At 37.9% G+C, this 13,122-nt stretch overlaps 1 protein-coding gene across 19 annotated transcripts in view; it reads right to left on the reverse strand.

Annotated features, from left to right (window-relative positions):
• Positions 1 to 4,244: 4,244 nt before the first annotated feature.
• The window catches only part of FOXP1 (forkhead box P1), a 639,577-nt gene continuing 630,699 nt past the window's right edge, over positions 4,245 to 13,122 (reverse strand). For 10 of the 19 annotated variants that reach the window (XM_033210432.1, XM_033210433.1, XM_033210442.1 and 7 more), the window contains one exon: positions 4,245 to 8,423. In XM_033210432.1, the coding sequence (XP_033066323.1) occupies positions 8,279 to 8,423 (145 nt within the window). In that variant the 3' untranslated portion in view covers positions 4,245 to 8,278. The remainder of the gene's footprint in view (positions 8,424 to 13,122) is intronic. The other 9 variants (XM_033210445.1, XM_033210429.1, XM_033210440.1 and 6 more) reach the window with 2 other exon arrangements.

The following is a 13,122-nucleotide window of genomic DNA, read 5'->3' on the forward strand; positions in this document are numbered from 1 at the left end:
CTGTTTGGCAGACTTTTTTTTTTTTTTATCCATAGAATCCTAAACTAGCAAGCTTGATTTGAAAATAAATTATTAGTAAACATTTGAAACTGTGAAACAAATTATTCCCCAAACACTTAGCTCCTTCTTTCAAATACACACTTGAAAAATGCTAAGAATCTATTCTGTGAGAACGCTTGAATCTCTCCCTAAATCATAACATGGGTAAACTTACCGAAATATTTTTACAATTTTATTAGAGGTTTTAATTCACTGCTTTATCTATCTCTGTTAGACTGCAAAATAGCTTTAAATATTCAAGTGGTAATTAATGAATCTTTTATGTTGCAAATCAAACATTTTTCATCTGTGCACTGGTGGAGCAGCGGTGAGGACGGATTTAAAGTCATTGTTCCCCCCTTCTTCCACACTGGTGACCAGCGTCTATGTTATGTTTTGGGGAAAGTGGGCTTGTGTTCCCTACCCAGTGGGGTGAATGCTCAGTGTGGATGATGTCTGCTGTCTTTCGGGAGGTCAGGATTTCTTGACATGTTTCTTGCCAGAGACATTCCCAAGTAGATGGAAAGTCTTTGAATGTGGAATTTTTGCTTGAGTGCAAAATAATAAAAAGCATGTGTATGTTAAAAAAAAAAAAAAGACCAGCTTAATGGCAAAAGAGCATTGGCTTACATTAATATTCTATTACAGTAAAAACTTCTATTTAATAAATTTTCTCCAGACTTTTTTCCTCCAGAATCTCACATATTTTTCTAAGTGGCATGCCAACCTAAAGTAAGTATATATGATACATTTGATTTATGTTAAGTCAATAGCGTGCAAAAGCCATTTAAAATTGTATTTTAAGTGTAGAAATGTAAACCCAAGGAAACACGTATACTATCCTATATTGAAAAGGGGAAAAAGGGTTAGCTTTTCAGGGGCTGAAATGCCTTGTAAATATCATTCTATTTAGAAGATATTTTTAAAATGCAGCATTTTACGTCAAATAGTAAGAGAGCAAGTCTGAAATCCTGCAATTTAGTTTAAAACCCAAAATCAAGCTGGTATTAAAGACTTCACATAAGAAAATAGTTTTCCTTTTCTCTCTCTGTGACTAATGAGAAATGAGCCAGTGAGAACAGCCCTTGAGAACTTTCACAAAGGACTGACAAATTCTTGATTGGATGCCATATCGGCCACCCTGTGCTGTTCTATGGCCCTAATTAATACTGAGCTTGGTGACATTTATGTATCAGAGCAATAAGCTAAACAGGAAACAATTTATGTCACCTAAAGCTTTTTAACAAATCGATGCAACTATTTGTAATTGCTTGTTTCACAAGATTAAAAGTACTAAGGCCTGATCTTCGCCCACGGATTTGTGGTCAACATGACCTGTGCTTCCGTTTTTTAAAAAAAAAAGAAAGAGAGTTGGTGATCAGCACCGACTTCCATCAAGTAATCCATATTGCTAATATTTCTGGAATTTTAATGTAGTTACAATTTATAGCCGATCAAATGTGGTTACCTAAATTGCTGTTGCTAGTAGACAGTTTAACTGTCTTTATTAATTACAGTATAATTTAATGTTTGAGTACCGGCACTTGTGTTGGTCATTTTTACAGCTCGAGCAGTTATCTTCCTTATGACGAACCATTTTAGCATTTTCAATGGAAATTTGCTAATATGATGAGTGATAAAAATGTCACATGCTGGTAAATAATGATTATTGCTTTGGCTGAAATTAATTCTTGAAAGGCCGGTTACCTTCAAATTAACATTTTAACTTGAAGCTTGTCTTCTTCCCTTCACAGTATTTTCAATATAAACCAAAAAAAAAAAAAAAAAAAAAAACCGTTGATAATTTCAAATGTGTGTATATATGTATTTTGGTATTAAGCATTGAATGTCATTTTACAATCAAAGTGGAAATAAGACAACATTGGGTTTTGTTATTTTAAAAAATAAAATACAGTTTAAAAATAAATATAAGTAGGTTATATCTAGAGATGGTGTTCTAATCCAAATATTGTCCCACAGTTAAAACCGTGTTTTTGTATGTAACTTAATTTCCCTCCAATGTGAATTTTGTCTTAAACCTTTCATCAGTCAATTCCTTAAATGAAGGTTTCAGACACCCAACTTCACACTATTTGAATAAAGGATACTTTTATTTGATTCAACTACAATGAAGATGAAAGATAAATTGTGATTACTACCCTACACATAAATATGTAATATCATCAAAGACAAAAATCTAATAAGAAAGACTAATTATACTTTGTTTTTATCTTTTTTGGGGGGGAGGGAGAGGTGGTTACTATTATGAAGCTGCCTGTGTTGGTGTGAAATTAGTCTTAAGAGTTTTATGTTCTTTATATAAAGGCGCCTATTTATAAGAAGAGCCAATATTTTGGGTTTGCTGCCTCGTTTATGAGAGTGACAAGCCTGAAATAAATATGTAAAAGAGTGTTCCTGCTTGAGAACAATTCCTGAAATGTAAGTTAAAATGTACTATGCCTCAACCAGCAAAATCTTCACTAACATATAGTCATACTTGGTTTAGGTCCTCCAGTTTATTAAAAGAAGTATCTGTACATTTTTTAATTTTACTAAATGTATATGCTGTAAGCAGTATTTAGGTTTAAGCCTGGTAACGACAGGAATTTGAATTAACCCTAAGATTATAGTCTCAGTAGCCAGGTGAGAATTAAAGGTTCAAATGTTTTGCTAATTATGAGACTAAAGGATTTCTAGATAGGGCATAATTGTTAATTCAAAGAGGACGCTAGTTTGCAACTTAATAGCAAAATCTATTTGTTAAAAACACGCACAGGGACACATACACACAACTTTCCTAATACGGGCTTTTCAAAACAATGCTGGGAAAGAATGTTCACTTGTATCCTCAGCATCCGTGGGTGTTTTGCAGAATAAAGACTGGGAGGTTAATTTGCAAGTCATCCTTTGCCCTGCATTATGTGCTCTGAATTATATATGTAATGGTTTTATGTTACCATGGTTTGGCCACTTAAAATACTGCTTTCATATTGGCAATTTAATTTTTACTGAAAGATGATGCTCAAATTCATTAATCCCTAGGATATAGAGTAATATTAAAAAGAGACAGCAAATTTCCTAAGTGCATGTAATTTTTTTTTAAATCTCAAAATTAAGATGGTTTTTCTGCAATATTTAGGTACTGAAGTTCTGTTTTCTTCAATGAATACAATTATCTAGCATACTTTTGATAGAATATTTTTATAAAATCGTTTGTTCTAATCTAAGCATTTATCATTATATGCAAAAAGATTTCTTGATGAGAATATTATAGACGGTGCATGTTTTTGACATTAGCATTTTATTTGGATGACTAATCTTGCAGATGTGAAATTTTAATGAATTATTCATGAAATTTCCTTCCTCTGAAATTTTAGTTTGCTCTTAATGCTAGTTATTAAACATTTTGTTTTTCTTTATAAAATTTGATGAAAAAAATAAGGGTGTGCTTCCCCAAGAGAAAAGATAGCATCTCTTGCTCTTTTTTTTTAACTTCCCAATTCTCTAAGTGGATACTTTCACTTGGAAATCCTGAGGGTAAGAGCTTCTGCCTTCCCTGATGATGAAAGCTTTCAGTGAAGATTGATTTTAATTCTGCATTGGAAGCAGTTGGTGATAAACTTAAGGCATATGCCTAACATACAATATCAGCAGGTCAGAAAGGGAAACAAACTTAGGCTGTGGCGACTTTTACTACCAGTGTGAACAACCAGCATTTTTATTGCATTTGAGAATGCTATAATGTCAGTCATTAGTACTGACTACACAACATTTTTTTTATTGTCTGTATCCGCAGACATGGAATGATGGAATTACAGTTGATGTCAAGGAATGAGTTTCTTTTATGCCTTATCAAAACAAAACAAAACAAAAAAATTCTTGTTACTGGCAGCACATATACATGAAGCACCATGCTCACAGTCCAGACTGTATCATCTTCATCAAGGCTTATGGGTAGCAGAGATTGCATGAGCTACATTGGGCCCAAGAAATGCCTTCAGCATTGTAAATCTGATTCTCAGGATAAAAAAGCAAAACTGACTTTGAAGACATCCAAAATCTCAGAAGGCTATGTCAGTAACCAAAAGGTACCCAAAAGATTCAAAATCTGAATAAGCACACTCTTCTTTGTGCCTTTGGAAACGGAGCTCAGCTGGAATGTGGAAAAGAGAGGAAATATTTTTTAACTGTTTTTTTTTTTTCACGAGGAAAAAAAAAAAGCTAGTGATTTACAGCACATCTTGGGTTAAGAATCCAAGGTTTTCTTTACTAGGTCTGACGGGATGCTGGGGATGATGTTAGAGCTGTCCAAAGGTGGCAGGACTGGCGGTAACTCTTCATGTATGTACATAAGCCTTGATACTCCATTTTGCGGCTGGTCCAAGGTGGCAGCCTTACTCATCTTACAAGGCAGACTCTAGGGACAGGTAGGTTGGATCCTCATTCCTGACAGTGCATTTGTCTGACACACGGGACTACCTCCCTAATGTATGCTTTTCTTTGAGAAAAAAAGTAACAAATTTTCTTTACATCTTGGCACCTTGTAAAGTTTTTTTTTTTTTTTATACAAAAGTTCAATAGTTTTGACACTCCCCATTGTTAATCACTACTTCACTGATAAACTTGGAAAAGTGTGACCCTGGAATTTCATCATGCAAAATATTTACTGCAGCAGGAGAAAACATTTTTTAAACAACATTTTTTTTTTCCTTTTCAAATGTATGAACTTGTTTAAGATAGCCAGAAAGGCAGTGGTAGGATAAACACAACGGATAGGAATGTATCAAAAAACAGATTAACACACACGTACACGTGCGCGCGCGCGCACACACACACACACACACACACACACACACACACAAAACCTGTACAAAATGCTCCAATCAATGAGAACAGAAAAAAAAGAAATCTTCAACTATGTTACAATTTAAAAGCAGAAAAAAAAAAGTTAGGGAGTTTCTCCCTCCCACATGTCAGGAAATGTCATCCAATATTCTTAAAGCAAGGATAACTAAATAAAATACATGTGCAGCATATTCTGCAATTCCATTACATACAGTAGTTTTTTTTCCAAAGCTATTTTTTTTAGTATCGTTAATATAAAGCAGTTGCACAAAAAGCAAAGGTGTTTTGACAAACAGGTGTATGCATTTATTCCTTTTTAGGAACAATATCTAAAAAAAGAACCGCCCTCTGCCCTCCCCCAAAAAAGACAAAGATTCACACAGACACATCGGGATATATGTACAACATAATAAACCCCATCCTAAAGAAGCAACTGGGATAACCCCCAGGGGATACAGAATCGGAATTGTAAAAATCATAGTGAAGTTTGCTTGCTGTAAAGCCTGAGAATTTTTTTTTCAGTTGGTTCTTCTGCAAGGCTGTGATACCTGCAAAGATACGTAAAATCTAATTTTTCTTTTTTTTTGCTACAGTCTTTAGACTAAGCATGCAAGACATACGACTAAGTGCAACTGAGTGAAATGTTTTTTTTTTTTTTAATTTTAATCATTCCCTAAAGGTTTGAACTGAGGTATGCGTACTAACAGTTTCTCATGCTGTTATCTTTACTCATGTCTAGCTACACATGCTGAGAATGAACTAATCTACCAGATTTTTATCCTCTTTTGAATACCAAACTAACCAGCAACCACTCAGTTTAGAAGCACAGGGCCCCCTTCCCATGACCCTGTCTGGCTACTGCCTGCACATCATGAAGCTGCCTGGAAAAGTTTTTTTTTTTTTTTTTTTTTTTTTTTTTTTTTTTTTTAAGTCTTGCGTGACCACAGACTGCCCTTTATACAGAAAGCAGAGTGAAGCTTCAAAAGTAACTGCCAGAGAAGTTTTTGTACCAAGCTTATGAGTGGATGGGAGTGTTACTTTTCTTTAAATGAAAAATGCTGACCAAAGCCTACTCGGAAAAAAAGGAAAAATTAAAAATAAAAACAAACTGAAGGATATATGCCAAGATAAACCAAAATTAATACAGTGATCACAGCACAGTTCTTAAACAAAAGTGGCATACAATCTAAAAACATCTTTTCTTCTAGAAATATTATTATGTGATCTAGTTCAATTATGGAAGCTTTTCTGTTCTGACTCTAAACTGTCTCCTTTATTGGATACTCTAAATTGCAGTGGCATACATTCATTTTTTGTGAGATGGGACTCCCTTCCTTCTGTAGCTCCTTTAATATTGTGTCCTATTTTTATCTGCAGTAGTCCCATAAAATCTCTTTAAGAGAATGAGTTTTGGTCTCTGTCGAGGTACACAAAAAGTAAAAGGAAAAATACTAGAAAAAAGTAACGACTTTGGTTCGATTATCTACTTGGTCTTCTAAATTTACGATGAAGGAGCAGTTCTCTTTCTCAGGTTGCAATAGCCTATCGCTTGTCATTTGCCTCTAAATTCTTTTGCCTCCTTTGATCAACAATAAGAGGATATTTGGCTTCATCAGATAAAGCATAAAACAGAGAACATAATTTACCTTTGTGTAATATCTTTGGTAATTTTAGAAAAAAAGGTACAAAGAATATAAATTAAGCTTCGAAAGGCTCTCAAACTAAAAAAAAACTATAGTCCTATATAAATAAATGACAGGAAAGTGGGTGCAGAGTGGAAGTGTGGAGGGGTTCTAAGGACTGAGGTTGTACTGACCTGTAACCATCACATTCTGCATACCATGTTTGGGACCCCCAAAGCCCAGGGCCTACATGGTATCTTCTATGAGTTTTTGTGATACTGGGTTGGTGACATAATATTGCATAACAAACTGCAGTACCAAATTTGCATATTTGAAATTAACACTTTAGCATTTGCTGAACTCAGTCCTCATTAACTCCCTTAACAAGTTCAATCTGAAATCGAATTTGCATTCAAACCGTTTAATGCCACCAAGTAGGTTTGAACTAATGTATAAACTTAGCGCTGCTGCCACCCCTACTTTCAGGGCAGCTGCGCTCAGGGAAACCGGGGTTTTGGCCATTTTGCAAACAAAACCAACCCACACTTGTTATCACAGAGGGCCCAAGGCCCATGGCAACTTGGTTCCACAAGGGAGAGCCTTCCAAGGCCATATTGTCAGTCTAATTACTATTAGTTTAAAAAAAATTTTTTTTCAGTGCTGCCTATGTTTCCTTGTGCTGGTAGAATGTGGTGGCATTTATTAAGAATGATGGTTGCTGCCAAAAAAAAAAAACAAAAAAAACACAAAAAAAACCCAGAAAATCCAAAACACCCCTCCCCCAGCCACCCCCAATACTGCTGCGTGGAATGAATCGGCATTGTTCCTAGAGTATGTCTCTCTCTCTTTTTTTTTTTCTGTCATTCATTCTCTTTCTGGCAGGACGTCACGTCTGTGTGAGAGGGCCTTCATGTGTAGAGTGCAGCATTTGGGACCTTTTTGAAAAAGACCAAAACGGAATGTTTTCTGACTTTAGAGAAACATGGTGATGTCTGAAGGAAGATGGAATGAGTGACAGAAAGCTACAAACGAGAAATGACATTCAGCTTTGTATAATAAAAACACCTATTAACATTCATCACAAGGTACAGAAAACTTTAAGCCTCCAAGAGGCCATCGGCCCAAATGGAGGCCTGAGGTCAGAACTTAAAATGGTATAGTAGAAGAAAAAAAAAAAAAAGCAATACATTAAAAAGTTTGGATAATTATTTTTTAACCCCTCCCCCCAATACACACACAAAGGCCTTCCCCATCCCAACTGGAAGCAAAAAAAAAAAAAAAAAAAAAAAAGGAGTAAAGGCAGTGATAATCAACATGCAGTACTGTGCAAATAGGTCGTCCATTGGAATCCTTAAATTCTGGGCAAAGGCTTGGTCTGCAGCTTAGGTGCACAAGCTCCGTCGGGCGTCCTCAGTGTCCAACGCTGGCAGGACTGCAGTTCAAAGTCTGCTGCTAAAAGTGAATCAGTTTAGCAAATTTACAACACTGATGTTGACGGTTAAGAGAGGAAAATCCCAAGTACCAAACAAGTCCATCCAATGCACAGAGTACAAATTCCTTTTTTCAACAAAAAGTAGAAAAATCAAAAATACTCCCAAATGGGGTTCTTGATGGCACTAAGAGTTAACACATTTCAGAGTTGTCAAAATGTAGTGAAAATCCTCCAGACTGTACAACAAATGGAGAACAATTTCACTGCTAACTTTTGACGTGTTTTGTTTTGTTTTTTCCTTTTTCCAATCTTCACTCTCGGGGTTGGCCCGCCCCGATATTCACTCCATGTCCTCGTTTACTGGTTCATCTTCGTAATCTCTGTCATGGTCAAAATCTGGACTGTGGTTGGCTGTTGTCACTAAGGACAGGGGCCCTTCACCTTCCTCTGGATCGAGGGGCTCTTCTTTGACGTGTACAGGATGCCTGGAATAAATATGCAGAGGTTCAGTGAAGGTACTTCCCAGCCCATTGCAGCTCAGGTGCACTGAAAAGTTTGGGGCAACAGAAAAGCCTCACTGTAGAACTAGAACTCTGTCCAGTATTGTCGCCTTTAGCCACACCTGGCTCTTTACATTGAAATGAACGAAATCTTACTACAATTTAAAATTCAGTTTCTGAGTTGTGTTAGCTGCATTTGACATGTTCAAAGGCCCCATGTGACTAGCGGTTAATTCTGGCCAGCACAGAGACAGAACATTTGCATCACTGCATAAAGTTCTCTTGGGTAGTGCTGCTCTGAGTCACTAGTCTCTGGACAGGTGCGGGCCTCTCCTCCCTGGTGGCATTTCTCATACTTTGATGCATGCTGCAGTCACCTGTGGGCCTTGTTGAAATGCAGTGTGTGATTCAGGACTAGGGTGGGGCCTGAGACTCTGCATCTCTAACAAGCTCCTAGGTGATGCCGCTGGTCCTAGAACCACACTTGGAGTACCAGATAACAGGTCCCATAGTGGCATCCTGGGTGGATGAATACTGATCTTCAAATAATTACATGAAATAAGAATCTGTGATGTAATGGCAGTTTGTGGGGACCACTGAGCAGAGGAGGCTGGGCTAATCATGGCTTGCTGTGTGTTCTGCTTTGCTAGTTAACATGCAGAACCCGTGAAAGAACTCTCCAGAGGACGACCCGAAGCGAGGTTCTATCATTAATCAACTTCAAGCAAACACAGCAAAGAGACACCATGATACATGCTTGAAACTCCAAATTAATGCATATTTTTACAAACTGTCAATAAGGCAAGAAAAGCCCTGCCAGGAAACACAAATGGAGAGGAAAAGGCTCGCTCAACACAACAATATGATAAGAAAGCAGAGCCCCAATCAGAATAATAACGCTGTCAGCTGTAAACAAGGCAAAACATGAGGCCTGGCTGGTAGCAGCCACTGGGATGCGTGTGGTTGCGATGACATCTGCCAACTTTCTCATTATGGACCAGCGCATGGTTCACCCTAAGGGGACTGGGGTGATCACACAAAACCACTCGGGTAACAATTGAGAAATGTTGTTCGTAAATCATATTTACAACTGATCCTTTGCAAATACAAATAACTTTCTGTTGCAGGGCCTTTTGATATGTAAAAGAACCATTCAAGTTAAAACAGTCCCATCTCTGGGACAGGCTGCAGAAGGGAAGGTTTTTATTTTATTTTATTTTATTTATTTATTTATTTATTTTTTTTGAGACGGAGTCTTGCTCTGCCGCCCAGGCTGGAGTGCAGTGGTCGGCTCTCAGCTCACTGCAAGCTCCGCCTCCTGGGTTCATGCCATTCTCCTGTCTCAGCCTCCCAAGTAGCTGGGACTACAGGCGCCCGCCTCGTCGCCCGGCTAGTTTTTTGTATTTTTTTAGTAGAGACGGGGTTTCACCGTATTAGCCAGGATGGTCTCGATCTCCTGACCTCGTGATCCGCCCGTCTCAGCCTCCCAAAGTGCTGGGATTACAGGCTTGAGCCACCGCGCCCGGCAGAAGGGAAGATTTTTAAACTGACATTATCAAGTATTAGTAATAAGAGGTGGTAATGGGGATGGTTGGCTTCCTAAATAATTAATGCTGTATGCAAACCCCAAAGGCCCCTTGAACCATTTAAAAACAAACAGAGGAGTGTTTTGGACTGCCCTGGAAGACAGGAACCTTCAGAATCAATTGACTCTAAAATCAGCACAGTCTAGAGAGAGCATTTGGTTGGGCTAGATGTTAGATAAATAGCTTTACAAAATAATTCCTTTATTCTTAAAAACTATTATTCTTAAAAACTATTTGCAGAACAAAATATAGCAAAGTTGCATTACATTACATTTTATGTATGGCTCTCCATCTATTTTATTCATTATTTATTGAGACAGTCGGGCTCTGTCACCCAGGCTGGAGTGCAGTGGCAGGATCTCGGCTCACTGCAACCTCCACCTCCCAAGGCTCAAGCAAGTCTTCTGGCTCAGTCTCCCAAGTAGCTGGGATTATAGGGGCCCACCATCACACCTGGCTAACTTTTGTATTTTTAGTACAGATGAGGTTTCACCATGTTGGTGAGGCTGGTCTTGAATTCCTGACCTCAAGTGATCCACCCGCCTCGGCCTCCCAACGTGCTAGGATTACAGGTGCGAGACACCATGGCTGGTCGGATATTTTTATTTCAGAGAAACAGTTGTACATCAGTGCAAGGAAGGCTGCATGGGTGTCACCCTTGCAGCAGTCTGTATTAAGCATTATGAATGGGGATTTTTAAAAAATGGCTGCATTAGTGTTTCCGCAGTAAGAATTAGGACTGGCTGCATAATTTTGGAAGCCCAGTGCAAAATGACAATCTGGGGTCCTTGGCTCAAAATTTACAATTTCAAGACAGAAATGGCATTAAAGCAAGTGCATACCAGGTATGGTGGTGTGTGCCTGTGGTCCAAGTTATTTGGGAGGCTAAGGTAGGGTGATCACTTGAGCCCAGGAGTTCGAGTCCAGCCTGGGTGATAATAGTAAGATCCCCATCCCTAAATAAAAAGGTAATGAAAAGAACACATAAAATCAAGTGCAAGTGTCCTTTTAGGCATGAGATCCTGTGTGATTGCATGTCACACTTGTGAACCAGCTTTGCTAGGATACCCTACATTCTTTTAGGAAGAATTAGGGATTATTCCTTAAAAAAAACACACACCCTTAGTTAAGGCCAGTTTTCTTATTTTTGGCCCATCTCTTTCCATTTGGTGTCATATTTTTAAATATTGTAAATTCAGCAGGAATGCTATTTTTTAAATTTTCCTAGCTTTACAATTTATAATGTTGATGGCTAGATGAGATTCCACTGTGTTGACATATGTCAGTTTCTGAATACTAGGCATTTCAGGATCATCTTTTTTTCTTTCTCTTTTACTGTTTGTATAATGCAGTGACCATTTTTATCCATTAATCTTTCTACTCCTGCGGATTTACCTCCTTAGGATAAATTTCTAAGAATGGAATTGTTAGAGTAAAGGCCAAAACATCTTTATGGTTCCTGTGATTTATCGTGATATTAACTTCCAAAGGGGCTATCAATTTAAACTCAATCTCATCAGCAGCAAGCATTATTTGTAAGAAATATGTTGTTGCTTAGCAGGTATAAATAAGGTAAGCTCAGGTTACCTTAAATTGTGTTTCTCAGATTACTGACAATGGTGAACATGTCCTAATGTTTCTGCTTCAAACTTTCATTGTTCGAGAAATTTATGTTTTAGCTATATGCGGACTGAGGTTCACAGGTTGTTTCCCAAACCAACATTTTCCTACTTTCTTATCAGATCTATCAATCTTTTCAAGTTTACAACCCAGAATTGAATGATAGAAGAATGTAAGATCATATAAGACCTTGGGGAGGGGGAAGGAGGATGGGGACCCCTAGAAGAAATAGAACCATCTCCATCTTAATGACGTTCTTACTGTATAATTTTAGACTTTGACCAATATTGTGCTAATCTTACCCAAAAAATCAGATACATGTAAAGCCCCACAAAACACAGTTCACAACATCAGAGAATGTTTTGTTTACCCAATTATCCTCATTGGATCATTACACAATGTATACATGTATCAAAATAACACATGTACCCCCAAACTATGTAGTTACGAAGTATCAATTTTAAAAGCTGTAGAAGTAAACAAACAAACAAACAAAATGCTTTCCCCCTAAACTGGTAGCCAACATTCATGAGGGTTATTTTCTATCCAGAAGACACAGGTAATGATCCTGTCATGCCTGCTGGCTCGACTCCCAGTGCCTCATGCAGAGTTAGACGGCAAGGTTTCGAAACTTTAGAGAAATGAAATCCAGTTTCAGGACACTTCTTGGTACCGCCAGATACCCCTGGGGTGTGGCAAAGGTGTAGCACAGGCACACACAGTACTTCAAAGAATAAAAAGAGGATGGGATTCCATGAAAGATAGATACATTTGAGATGTGATGCAGACTACTGAAGACACTACACTCACTGCGTCTTCTAGAAGTTAGGGCTGTGTATGATGCACCTTCCTCTCCTTGCAGACACTGCCCCCACCCTTTCTCTCCAACTCCTACTTCCAAAAGGGCTACCACTGAATAAGTGTGTGCAAAACCACACATTTCCCTTCTCCTTACATCTGAGTAATTCCTTTGTTTAGCCACTCTGGGAACACAAGAGTTTTAAAATAAAGCTGACTGGTGTTTAAAGGCATTGTGTTCTGGGGGTGTCTGCACAGCATGGAGTATTTTGCTTTGTAGCTCCTTTAGCGTCTATCAGGATAAAAGTATAATGCCCCAAAGCCATAATTATGTGACCACTTTCTAGTGTTTCAAAGGAGGAATGAAACGTAGTGGTATCTGAGTGTCACAGAAAGGGTAAGAATGAAGAGTTCTGTTTCAACACTCAATATTAGCTAGGCTGCCTTCCTAACAAGGTCCTTCAAGCCGTGCCGTAAAGTTTATGGCTTGATTTATTCCAATAGACTGGAACAGTTGAAAAACAATTTGCATCATAGCAGGGTAATGCATATTGGACAAGAATGGAAACTCTTGTCATTACAGAATTCCCTTAATGGAAATATGAGGTCAAAAAGAGTAACAGTCTATGACACAGATAGCAGGCGCAGGGAATCTGCTGTTGACATATAATTACATTTAG

Source organism: Trachypithecus francoisi, unplaced genomic scaffold (assembly GCF_009764315.1).
Source record: "Trachypithecus francoisi isolate TF-2019V2 unplaced genomic scaffold, Tfra_2.0 Lachesis_group0, whole genome shotgun sequence".
NCBI classification, from domain to species: Eukaryota; Metazoa; Chordata; class Mammalia; order Primates; family Cercopithecidae; genus Trachypithecus; species Trachypithecus francoisi.